The sequence below is a fragment of the Euphorbia lathyris genome, chromosome 8 (genome assembly GCF_963576675.1).
Source record: "Euphorbia lathyris chromosome 8, ddEupLath1.1, whole genome shotgun sequence".
Classification (NCBI taxonomy): domain Eukaryota; kingdom Viridiplantae; phylum Streptophyta; class Magnoliopsida; order Malpighiales; family Euphorbiaceae; genus Euphorbia; species Euphorbia lathyris.
In genome coordinates this window covers 43494384-43508428 of record NC_088917.1, presented here as the reverse complement: position 1 = coordinate 43508428, position 14045 = coordinate 43494384, and the positions used below count along the sequence as shown (strand labels likewise).

The 14045-nt window shown below is 32.9% G+C and overlaps 1 protein-coding gene across 1 annotated transcript; it reads left to right on the top strand.

Moving 5' to 3' along the window:
- The first annotated feature begins 10414 nt into the window (after nucleotides 1–10414).
- On the top strand, nucleotides 10415–13256 carry LOC136203679 (GTP-binding protein At2g22870). Its single transcript, XM_065994880.1, has 4 exons — nucleotides 10415–11023; nucleotides 11112–11181; nucleotides 11737–11899; nucleotides 12680–13256. Exons 1-4 carry the CDS (start codon nucleotides 10525–10527, stop codon nucleotides 12896–12898), a joined length of 951 nt encoding a protein of 316 aa, XP_065850952.1. The 5' UTR covers nucleotides 10415–10524; the 3' UTR covers nucleotides 12899–13256.
- Nucleotides 13257–14045: the final 789 nt, after the last annotated feature.

Here is a 14045-nt window from a genome sequence, read left to right as displayed (position 1 = left end):
CATTTTATCTAACGAATAACGTTTTATCAAAACGAATCAAATCGAATAACATTTTATCAAAACGAATCAAATCGAATGTCCTTTCAAAACGAATCAAATCGAACAACGGTTTATCAAAACGAATCAAATAGAACAACGTTTCAAACGCAATCAAATCGAACAACGTTTCATCAAACCAAATTTGTAATCAATCAAACGTAAAACATTACAATTCAAATCATCAAGCATTTTCAAAACATAATACTAAATTTGCGTGTGTGTCCATCCTCGAATTCCACCCGTGTAGCTTATCATAACATCAATCATATCAATAATCGAGATATCTCATTCATATCTCACCTTACCTAAGGTTAGGACTACCAGTCGTGCACTCTGGCTATACCGCCCTTAGATATGGTCTTACAAATACAACTCCTACCCCGGGCAATCCTAGATGGACAAAACCATTTTATTTATCTTTCAAACTATCACAACTCATGAAAATCATCCAAAATAATAACAACCGCAATAACTTTCTCAATCTAAAAACAATTCGTATAAGATCATCAATTTCGTTTTCTCGGCCAAAATTCCAAAATACCACGATAATAAATAATTATGCTTCAAATAATCAAAATCAAACGTATATAAATGTTTTAAACAATATATTCAAAACGATTTAATAAAATATATTCAAAACCACGTAAATCATTTAAAACTGGAACTTATTCTTATTTGTCACCGGAATAGCTATTTTAAGCCGAACATATCGTTAGACTCGTTATATTATTATAAGTCTATTTGAACTAATTTTATATCTTAATTTTATATTCAATTTCCGATACTAATTTTATATTATACTTTATACCGACTCGAATTGGTAAATATCAATACCGGCTCTAATTAGTAAATATCAACATTAGACCTTCAAATTCATAACTTTAACTTTTGCTTAAACTATTTTATTCATAAGATTTAAAATAATGAAAGTATTCTTATTAGTCTATTTTAGTCTCTAAGATAGAAATTTTAGACCGACGTAGTTAATTCAGACCGATTATACTTTTAAACTCGGACCGATTATACTTTTAAACTCGTGACGATGCTAAAATTACTTACTTGAATAAATCTAATGGACAATTGTTTATATTTTTATTAGTAACCTATAGACGATAAATTATTAATCGTAAATCTAAGTCTATTAAAATTTTGACGAAATTACCGGAATCAAACTTACTCAAAATCATGCCTAGAACACTTTATAAATAATTTAGATATAAAATACAGTTACCGAAATATAATCGTCGGTAACCGAAAATTAATCGGTGTGATCCGTTGACAGTTGATCCAAAACGTTATCGTTGATCATCGAAAATTAATCGGTGTGACTTGATCGGTGTGATCCGTTTAGCCAAAGAAAACGTTTTTCCTCCAAAACCTCTTAACCCAAAATTTGATATATGAGAAGTATTTTTTTTCTTCTTTTTCCTCTCCTTCCAATTCATAAAATCCTATAGTAAATATAAAAGATGTATTAAGTATATAATCCTTAAGATTGATATGGTAAATATAATATGTATTTAAGTTTGACACATGGTAACTAATATTGACACATGTTAAGATTGTAATAAAAGCAACATGATATAAGGCACATGTTTGCTACATGTCACAAAAATACATATGTATTTATAAATTATTATTATTATTATATTAAGGGTTTTAGTCATGACTTTCATTCCAAATTAGTTTTTGTTTTTGTAATATTTTAATAACTATTAATTAAGAAAGGATCCATAACTAATTATAACATTTTTTTATTTGAAAGGGTAAATATTAATTAACCATTTGATCATAATTTCATATATATAATAATATAATACATGAAACTTTAATTTACTTTATTTTTTTAACCCGTAAATAAAACTATTAACACAACTAATTAAGAAAATATCAGTTAAAATCCTTTTAATTTATAATTTTTTAACTTATCTCAAACTTTTAATTTACACATAAAAACATTAAATTGAACTCAATGATATACTTAAAATTTATAATTAATTAACCCTCAAAAATTTATATCGAATTTTTTTTTTGGACACGGACTTGACAAGATATTTCATATTCATTTTCATTTTAAGTACGAATGAATGCAACGAATGAGAATGAATGTTATTTATTTAAGTATAAATGCATGTTGTTATTAATGTTTAAGTAAAATATATAATGCAACATTTTCAAAACAGAAATGCAACATTTTTATATAAAGTGCAACATTTTTCAAAAATAATGACAATTTTTCATAAACGTATATTTTTCATATGTTTCAAACAATTTACACTTTCAAAATAATGTTAAACATATTTTAAGGTTATCATTATTGGTAGAAATAATATTTCTATACGGGCAATATTTTTACAAATATTTTTACAAATCTCCGATACGATTTTATCAAAAACGTCTCAAGTAAATGTATATAAGTAAAATTTTTTTAGTTTCAAATCTCTATTTTTTTATCATGAATTCATGATAAATATAAATCTTATTTTCAATTTTCAATTAGGTTTATAGGCATAAATCAAACTAACAACTTTAGCTTTTTAGCTCGGTATGATTTTCGTCTTACATTAAAAACCAATTGAAGTTTTTAAGGAAACTTTAGCCATAATACATGTTGAATTTCAAGTCAATATAGGATGAATGTGCTATTTTTCTTTCCCAATTTTATTTTTACATTTTAATTAAATTAAGTAGTCATATTCTTAACTTTTGGCCACGATTGAGACCAACCTTATCACAATCGAGGTATGAAAGGGGAGAACATTAAGTACCGTTTACTTTTGGCCACGATTGCGACCACCCTTATCACAATCGAGGTATGAAAGGAACGTTAGAAATTAAAGCAAAATTAACGTGTTTAAAGTTTTAAGTAACGATTGCGTCCACCCATGGCATGGTCGGTACCTCTTAAACGAACACAAAAGCAAATTAATTCATATAAAGTCACGGACCAGACCACCCTTATCACGGGCGTGACTAAGTAAATATATTAAACCTAAGTCCTTAATAAATCTACATTTGTAATAATTTAGGTTTGGGAAAGGAGATTTTGTGCTTTGAAATGCCTTGAGACGAAAGATTCAAAAGCATGCGTGCTTACACCGTCCCGAATGCTTCAATATAAAAATTGAGATACAAGACGAATGATACTTTGCGTATAAATTTACCATGAAAAGTTTATCTTTCGGTTTAACTAATTTAAAGAGGAATATATGGATATATGTTCTATTTATAAAGAGATTGAGTAAAGAATAAATTCAGTGAAATTTTGCTCGGGACTAGCAAAAGCTTAAGTGTGGGAGTTTGTTAAGCCCAAAATATACCTAAAATATCATATATAAATACGTTAAATTTACATTTAAATCGTGCTAATTATATTCATTTAGAGTACTTTTACGTCTTTATCTACTTCTTTGATGCAAGGTACCTAATTATTTGGTTAAATCCAAATAGGAGCTAAAACGAGGGAAAAATATAAGTTTCGTGCTGAAAATACGTGTTAATCAGAAAACCGACTCAAGGAGACACGAAGCAGCCGAAAGACGAGGAAGAATACCCCTATCGCGACTGAGATTTTCAGAATCTCAGTCGCGACACGCTGATGCCAGTCACCGGAAATCCGAAGTTTACAGCTTTCTCTTATGCCCCCTGTCTCAGTTGAGATTCTCAGAATCTCATGTGAGACAGCGAAGATTCTGCACAGCTTTCTCCTATGCCCCCTGTCTCAGTTTAGATTCTCGGAATCTCATATGAGACAGCGAAGAATTCTGCACAGCTTTCACATGTTTAAATCCAAAAAATGCGTCTGTTCGTTTGGATAAAAGCGACCCTTCACCAGCAGACACATCCCTTCATTTACAACCCTTCACCAACTATAAATAAGTGGTTCATTTCAGAAATCAAAAAGTTGGGAAATAGTTAGAGAAATTAGAGAGTTGTTATTATGTTGAAGAAACTCTGACTCAGAAATGAGTCAGATTAGTTTACATTTCTGTATAAACAAACTTGATGTACACAAGTTGTTATTAGATTAGTTATAAACACAGTAGTATTAGTTTAGTTTCAAAGGTTGATCAGAGACAAGTTTTCATTCTGGTAGTGGACTGACCGGTCTCTATTCCGAAGATTCGGCGAGAAGAACTAACGGCTGAAGCGCAAAGAGGTCTGACAAACCTACGAAGTTTGAGGGAAAGATTGACAACCCGGATCTCAAAGTTTTTCGTCAAAATGTTATCCATATTTCTTCCTCTCTGTTAACTTGTGAAGATTCACAATTCACTAATGATATATTTATTTTATACAATACATTCTTCTTGTTGTTATTTTGATATTGTTCTGACAAAATGATTTTCAAAATGATAAATTGGTGTTTTTATTAAAACGTTTTATACAATCATATTTATAAAGAAACTGTAACATCCGTAATTTTATAAAAATCTTTTACAAATAAAATAAAATTTTAGTATATTATTATTATCATATTAAAAAAAACGATAAAACTGTTTTTAAGATTATATTTTTATTATTATTGTTAATAATATTATTTATATATTATTATTATTATTATTATTATTATGTGATCATTATTATTATATTAGGTTTTAGTTTTTTTTTATATAAAAGAAAATATTAGGTTTGGTATTATTTTTGGGGGAGGAGCTGGAGTAGCCGTTCTTTTCCTTTTCCTTCCGCAGACGTCTTCGTTCTGGACCAAAATTTTCTATTTTCTTTCATTCTATTTTAATTCATAACTTCTTCTTTTCGGTCACCTTTGTAAACGGAAATTACACCATTACATTCTTTGTTTCACGAGGAACATTTTAAGACCACTATTGATATTTTTCTGATAAAAAAACATGGTGACCAGAGCGGGTACTTTTTACCAGCAAAGTATTAGATCTCGACCTTTTAGGCGGTTTTAGTTGTGAAAGAGGTGTATTTTTGGAATCTATTGAACGTTGACTATCTCGTAGTAGTCTCGGTTCACATTTCTGACAACTCCGGTGAATTTACGGCAGCCGACCACCGCACTCCGGGGAGCCAGCGACGGGTCAATTAGAACCATAATAAATTAATTAGCATATTTGGGGCGAGAGGTAAACTTAATTGCTTATATTTATATATATATATATATATATATATATATATATATATTTATGTGAGTGTCTATCTATATTTGTCATAGAATAATTAAATGTATTTTGAATGAATGTTGAGTATTTGGTTATCATTTAATTGGTCCTTGATTTATATATATTGTGATTTAAGATTTGGATTCAAATGTTCTCTGTATGATTGAATTTATTGATATAAGGCTTTGTTTTTCCTAAAATCATGTTGTTCATGTATTTACCTATTGAGGTATTAGTTGTGAAATTATACCCTGACAGAATGGGAATGCCATATGAGTTCAAAAGATCATGAATTATCAAGTATTAAATTGTATTGGATTATGTTTGAGTTAGAACAAAACATAAATAGCTAGCTTGAGTGAGTATATTCAATGGTCTGAAGGTTTGATGATACTGTGATCACAGGCACCTGGGTAAGGTGTTATTTTACTCTAATTGAGTTTGTACTGTGTCCTGAAACTGGGGGCGATAGCAGTACCGTATTATTTAAAAAAAAAGAAAAAGAAATCATTATGATAAGGGTACCTATCTCGAAACTAGAGGCGATAGCGTATACGTACGTTGAAATATTGTTAACCATGAGACCATTGAGTATATTTCACTTAGGTCTAGTTGGGCCCTTAAAAATAAAGATAATAAATTATAATTTTATTGTTTGAAGTAAATTGAGTCATATACGAGATGATATATTTATATTTTATTCTTGATGGATTGATTGTTTAATTGTTTGATTAATTAAATGCAAGATACATGAAATTAATTGTACATATATGTATATATATGTATGTATATAAATATAGGTAATTATGTTTATTGAGTAGGCAGCTCACCCATTGCCACGTTGAAATTTTCAGGCTAGGTTCAAAGTTTCTCCTGTTTGCTAGATTTTCACGTTTACCCTACATTCAGGCTGGTCAGCACAAGCGTCTCATCCCCATTAACAATTTCATACACATTCATTGTGATTTATTATATTATTGGATTTGATTAATTGCTTGAATTTAAGTGAATATTATTCACATGTTAAAATATTTTATTGGTTATTTAGTCCTTCGGTTATGAGATTTTGATAGACGAAAATAAATGAGGAGCCTTTATGTATTTATGTTGGTGTTTATGCTTAATTATGACAATTGATTGGTTTCCTGTGTGTTTTCAATGTGACCCGGGACGGGGGTTACAGAAACTTTGTTGAACACTTGAAAGAATTAGTTTTTACGGAAGATATGATCGTGACCGCGGCTTATCGGATATAAAATACTAATTTGATTAAGGTGGGAATCTGCTCCGACCTAGAGAGATTTCTACGGTTCAAAGCCATTTAATTGCATAAATGCTTGTGTTATTACATGTTCATAATCTTACCAAAGTTATAGTTGCTTTCTTTGCTTAATGTGAATAAGTTTTATACCTTTGATTCATTCCAAATACGAAAGCTTCTGTCTTGTAATTAATTCTCAAAATAGACCTGTACTCTAAGTTCAATATAATATTCTTATCTAATCCTAATTAATCCGAACCAATACAATCAATTAAACGATTTTCTTAAGTTAAACCTAAAGTCGTGAATAAAACTGAATTAAAATAAGTTTTAGTTAAAAAGCGTTCCCTGTGGGTTCGATATCTTTTATTACTACAAGCATATACCGTGCACTTGCGGAAATCGCTCAACAGGCGCTAAGTAGTTTTAAGACACAAGCTTAGTCAACTTGTGACTAAGGCTGTTTCTTTTATTGAGTCATGAGATAGCACTTAGAGTCTATTCCTGAACTCAGCTTCTTAGTGCACTCAACTCAGCGTGAGTTCGTTACTTAGTCAGTTTTATAGCAAGCAATATATAAAGGAGTTTAAGGGTTAGAAATATGTTACTCAGCAGACATATCCTGGTTCGGCCTCTCCGCCTACGTCCAGTCCCCGGAACGCGTTCCGAGCTTTTTGAATTCTCTACTGAGCTCTTTAAAGGTAGAGCACGAAACCTTTTACAATAGAAGCTGAGTATACAAGAGTACCTTCCTCTATACCTCTACTCACTCCTATAACTACCGCTGAGTACTATAACCGAGTACTCAGCTTCTCCTTTCTATTCTTCTAGAAATGATAAAGTGTTTGTCCTAAACAACAATTGCTAAGAACACTTTAGATGAATGAAATCACTCTAGACTTTTACACAATGATTGGAAATTGGTGTAAGATTTTGCTTTGCTTTTCTCACAGAACTTCAAGTATGAATTTGGTCTGCGTTTCGACTAATTGAAGATCTGCATCGAATGAAGCAATTGAGAGGCCTTTATATAGTGACACTTCAAGCACCGGTAATTTCGAATTTCAAAATAACCGTTGGAGGCTAACGGCTTCCTGTCGCCTTCATTCTGGGCGTGCTCAGTGTCGTTGGCCAATGAGATTCTTGCATCTTCTGTCTACGGCAGAGGTCAATAGCTTTTCGTCAGATGAACAGAATGTTTCGCCATTTATAGTAAAGTCCTCCAGACAGCTTACTGCGTCTTCTGAGCTTTACCCAAAGTAGAAATACTTTGTCTAGAAGTTGGTTCTGTTCTCCCGCTGACTTGTACTTCTTGTCGTTCAACTCAGCAGCTTCTTCTTGAAGCAATTGATAGAAGGCTTCTCGATCATTCTTCACGCTGAGCTAGTGCTTTGCTTAGAACGACTGCGTTTATCTTCTTGGGCCGTGAGGTATTGATCTGTTGACTTGGGCTTGACTTCCACTTATGGGCTTTTAGGATTTTTATCTTAATGTCTTATAAATCAATAAACTCATCATTGAACAAACACATTAGTGTGAATAAATCAAAGCATTTAAATTTAATGTGTTAGAATATTTTTTATCATTTACTTAAATAATTTTGTCAAATCAAAATCATGTAGAAAGATGTTTCAACTTTGATTATTTAAGTAAATGATAAAAAAATATTCTAACACATTAAATTTAAATGCTTTGATTTATTCACACTAATGTGTTTGTTCAATGATGAGTTTATTGATTTATAAGACATTAAGATAAAAAGTCTAAAAGCCCATAAGTGGAAGTCAAGCCCAAGTCAACAGATCAAGACCTCACGGCCCAACAAGATAAAACACAATCGTTCTAAGCAAAGTACTAGCTCAGCGTGAAGAAGGATCGAGAAGCCTTCTATCAATTGCTTCAAGAAGAAGCTGCTGAGTTGAACGACAAGAAGTACAAGTCAGCGGGAGAACAGAACCAACTTCTAGACAAAGTATTTCTACTTTGGGTAAAGCTCAGAAGACGCAGTAAGCTGTCTGGAGGACTTTACTATAAATGGCGAAACATTCTGTTCATCTGACGAAAAGCTGCTGACCTCTGCCGTAGACAAAAGATGCAAGAATCTCATTGGCCAACGACACTGAGCACGCCCAGAATGAAGGCAACAGGAAGCCATTAGCCTCCAACGGTTATTTCGAAATTCGAAATTACCGGTGCTTGAAGTGTCACTATATAAATGCCTCTCAATTGCTTCATTCGATGCAGATCTTCAATTAGTCGAAACGCTGACCAAATTCATACTTGAAGTTCTGTGAGAAAAGCAAAGCAAAATCTTACACCAATTTCCAATCATTGTGTAAAAGTCTAGAGTGATTTCATTCATCTAAAGTGTTCTTAACAATTGTTGTTTAGGACAAACACTTTATCATTTCTAGAAGAATAGAAAGGAGAAGCTGAGTACTCGGTTATAGTACTCAGCGGTAGTTATAGGAGTGAGTAGAGGTGTAGAGGAAGGTACTCTTGTATACTCAGCTTCTATTGTAAAAGGTTTCGTGCTCTACCTTTAAAGAGCTCAGTAGAGAATTCAAAAAGCTCGGAATGCGTTCCGGGGACTGGACGTAGGCGGAGAGGCCGAACCAGGATATGTCTGCTAAGTAACATATTTCTAACCCTTAAACTCCTTTATATATTGCTTGCTATAAAATTGACTAAGTAACGAACTCACGCTGAGTTGAGTGCACTAAGAAGCTGAGTTCAGGAATAGACTCTAAGTGCTATCTCCTGACTCAAGGAAAGAAACAGCCTTAGTCACAAGTTGACTAAGCTTGTATCTTAAAACTACTTAGCGCCGCTGTGTAAACCTTTTCTTAAGAAAAGAAGTCAGCCTTAACGGACAAAATTTTAAATAGTTCCTATCCCCCCCTTGGAACTAACCTTGTCACGTTATACGGGACCAATACTCCATAATTTCATGTTTCATGTCGTCCTTCAAGTTCTTAGCAATACCAAGCATTCGAAATTCTCTAACTACAAATGTTTCAATCTCCCCACCAGGCTCTATGCTTCAAGGTTCTTCCTTTTCAATACCAAGCCGTCTTCTAACAAGAGAACTGCCAAAGTTTCTAGAGATTTCCGAGAGATACCATAGACATCACCACTCTTTCCCCAACTAGAATACACAAAGATTACTCTCTAATCAATATGAGAGCCTTTAATTCAAATAGAAAGTGCCTCCTATAGCGATATTATATGAAAGTCGAGGTCTACTATAACAAACTCACAATATGCATCCAACTTGTGTTCTTCATCCGAAAATACACAACTCAAAGTGACACAACCACTAACCGAAATACTACATATGCTCAATCTAGTAACTGGTACTTTCATAGATATGATAATGTGGATCTATTTGCAATTGTCATAGCACGTCATAAGATTGATACAACTGTTGGTGTCTATCAACACCTTTTTACCAATGATGTGATGGCTTGGATGTTGGTGTGGAAACAAGGTATTTTCTTAACATGAGAGGGGGAAAGATGACTAAAATCTAAGTTATTCAAGACGATCTCTTTGGCTTTCGAGGATTTGGCATTCTTAGTCTGGGGATGGAGTCCAATTCCTTATAAACAAGACGAATATGGTTGTTCTTTCGCTTCCTTGACACCTTAGTTATGTGAGGGGAGTCATATTCCATCATCAAAGAAACCATGTCCATTTCTACTAAGAGAGACCTGTCGAACTCATATGAAAGTTTTCAGGTCTATGCTCACTGCATCAATGATAACGTAGCAAGAAATTTTGCAATAAAGAATTCAGATGACACAATGAAAAGATACTGAATATGTTTTTAGAACGGGTTTTGGGTGTAGGTTAACTCAAATGTGGCTGAATTGAATATTCATCCTTCCTATATTCGTTGCTAAGTCTCGCAAGATAAACTTTAGCCTGATTTCTGATAAAGGTTTATTTTCCTCAAAAGGAAGCTAGTATTTAACTTAATAAAAGAATTACATGTGATGTCGAATAATAAGCTCGGGTCTTACTAAGGTCGTCCGTGGAAAGCCAAATCTCAAGGTCTCGCCCTCAAAGCACAGATAGATAATAAAGAAAGAGATGGTTCTTACTCTTCTTCCTCGACTCCACCTTTCCATTTTCCTCCGCCCTCCGCCTTCTAACTTCACTTATTTCACCTTCAACCTCTTCCCCAGATACAAATTTTCTGCCATCCTTAAACCCAATTCCACTCTCTCAACCACCGAGCCTATTCCCATTTCCCTAATTAACCCCCGTGAATTCTTACCACCCGAAGAAGATCCCCAAATCCAAATTTCAATTGACAAGCTCTTTGTTCCGCCGGACACTCACGTTTCTCTCGATGATGCTGCTCTTAGCACCAGAATTTTGAAAGGCTCCAACATTGTTTTGAGCAAGTATGCAACAGATGCTCAGATTCTGCAGGCTGAATTTGTTAAGAGCAGTGTCACAACTGAGGATTGCCCTGCTGATCCTTTGCCTGAGTTTGCTCTTGTTGGCAGGTCTAATGTCGGCAAATCTTCACTTCTCAATTCTCTTGTCAGAAGAAAGCGACTTGCTCTTACCTCTAAAAAACCTGGTATGCTTTTCTTGCTTGGAAATTATCTTTTTTTAATCGATTTTGGTTGTTCATATATGACATTGTAAATCCTGGTGCCTCTTGTTAGGGAAAACGCAGTGCATTAACCATTTTCGGATCAATGATAGCTGGTATTTGGTGGATTTGCCTGGATATGGGTATGAATTTAACTATTATTACATGGTCTCTTACTTCATTTTGAATCCTCTTGGCATTTGAGCTGGCAGCTTATGCAATCACTCGTGTATTTCAAGTTTCCTTGTCCTTGTGACCTGTTTAAGGAAGTTGTTACTCTGTATATTGCCACTATCTTTTGTTTATGCCCTATCTAGTTCCACTTAGATCAGAATTGATGATGATTATTTAACTTCTTGTTTGAGGAAAGTTACCAGTTCAGCTTGATATAGTAATGACAGTTTCCTTCATATTTAGGCTCTATCTATCTGATATGTGCCTACCTGTGTCACTTACAAAGTATTGCTTGTTTTTCACATTGGCGACAATCTTGGAGCTCTTGTTTTAATGGTATATATTCTTAGCTCATTGTACAAAACTTCGTAAGACAGCCCGGAATGAAAACTTTTCAATAAGGCCAAGTTTATAGATGCCGTTTTTGATACATTAGTCATGTTATTGTAATTATAACATAAGCAGATTCTTTTTGTGCATTCTTCAAGTCAATTGGTTTTTAATTTAGTTGATTCTCTGAATAGGTATGCATCTGCACCCAAAGAACTCCGGACAGATTGGAACAAGTTCACCAAAGACTATTTTCTCAACCGTCAAGCTTTGGTCTCTGTTTTCCTTCTCGTAGATGCTAGTATCCCTGCAAAGAAAATTGATCTCGAGTATGCTAGTTGGCTGGGTCAAAACCAGGTAGAGTTTGTTTATTTTATTTTTTTATTCTTTCCCTCTAATACATAGGAACAGGGAATATGGATGATAATTTCTCGTCTATTGAGCATATCAGGGAGGCTGTCAATTTTAATTCCATCATTTATAACATATTTAGAATCTTTTGCTTGATGGTACTATTACAACCCTAGTCTACTGAAGAGTCATATGGTAATAGAGATTTTGGGGGTAAAGGTACGATTTTTCTCTGAATTTTAAGCCTAGTTTTATTATGGTAAAATAAACTTCAATTCTTGCACAAAAAAAGAAGTAGAAGAAGAAGAAGAAAATACCCTGAAACTTCAATTAGCTTTCAGGAAACCCAAATTTAGCTAATTTCTCGCCGGATTGTTCACTTGGCAACCTAATAAATGTTGACATTTGACACATAAGGACCTGCCAGCCCAATGTATATTGACAATTGACTTATAAAAATCATGGAAGCGAGGATCTTGAAGTTTAAATTTGAATAATGTGATTCTTACGTGCAAATTATCAAAGTTTGGAAGGATGCCAAGTTAGCAATTTGGCAAGAAATTGGCACTGGAATTAGGCGAAATTGACTTTTGTAAAATGTAACTGAAGTTGAGGGTTTCTCTGGTAGGGAAGTGGCCTTGGTGAGTGATGAGTGCTTTTAAATCCCGAACTTTTGTATAATGCATTGTGGGTTATTTTTGCAAAATGCATGTTCATGTTCTCAAACTTGGGATAATGTTAAAGATAGAAAATGATACTGTATTTCCTTTAATTGAGAAATATCAGATACCGATGACATTGATATTCACAAAATGTGACAAGCGAAAGAAGAAAAAGAATGGAGGGAAAAGGCCGGAAGAGAATGTGAAGGAGTTCGAGGAGTTGATAAGTGGTTTCTTCAAGACAGTTCCGCCTTGGATTATGACTAGCAGTGTTACGAATCAAGGTCGGGATGAAATACTACTACACATTGCTCAACTGCGGAATTATTGGCTCAAACACTGAACTAAGACTTGAAGTGGTATCAGCATTCATTCTTTTTCCATTGGTTCTTAATCAAACAATTGAACTCCCAGGAGGCCAGTCTGATGTTGCTTGATGCAGATCCGAGAGAGAATGTGGAAGCCTTAAATTCATTGCTTATAAATGAGGTTGACTCACTGCTTATAAGTTTTTATCTAACTGCTTCTTTTGTAGGACGTTTATTTAGTTGTACAATCAATATAAAGCTGTTATAGTTTTGAATTCTAAATATTCATTCATCTGCTTACAAATATTACATCTCCAAGAGATTCCTTTCTCTTCGTACCCATATTCATATTCAGCATTCTACCTCTGTGGATCTCAACTCCTTCTAGACCAAGATCTTTTTTAGTTCTCTTCCAATCACTAAAAGTTTTTTATTTCCTCTCTATTATTGAGTATCCTCTCTCTCTCTTATTATTTCATTTTTTATTAATAATTTACTATTAAGATATCTTTTTCCTCTAGCTATTGATAAATATAACAATTACTAATAATTTTAATGAAATATAAAATAAGGAGTATGAAGAGTATTTGTTGGAGATATGTGTATTTTAATGACTAAGAGTTAATTATTTATATTATTTTTAGATGGTAAAGTATGTTTTAAGCACTTTATTAAGGTTGGACACTTTCCAACAAAGTCAACTCACTATTTCATAATACTATTCTAAAAAAAATATCTTTAGGAGCATCCACTTTTAGTTCATTCTTTGAAAATAATATAAATAATTGACTTTTAGTGATTTAAGAGCAATTAATACATATCATCTCTAACAATACTCATTCTATTCACTTTTTATTTATTACTTTATTATTAAAATTATTAAGGGAAAAAATACAAAAATAAACTCGTATTTTGAGATTGATTCCGTTAGTAAACAAAGTCTAAATTGATTAATGGTGTTAAAAAAAGTCAAATGCAAAAGAATTAATTTTATCTTTATATTTATTTATTTTAGAAATCAACCCTGTCATTATCTAATTATCACAAACAAATCACAAAACAAAAATAAAAATTCAAACTTACCATCTCCCTCATATCTTTCTATTCAATCCCTCTCCTTCAAGTCTCTCTTTTCACTTCAAGTGAAATCATTTAAATTGTAAACTAAAATTCAGATAAAAA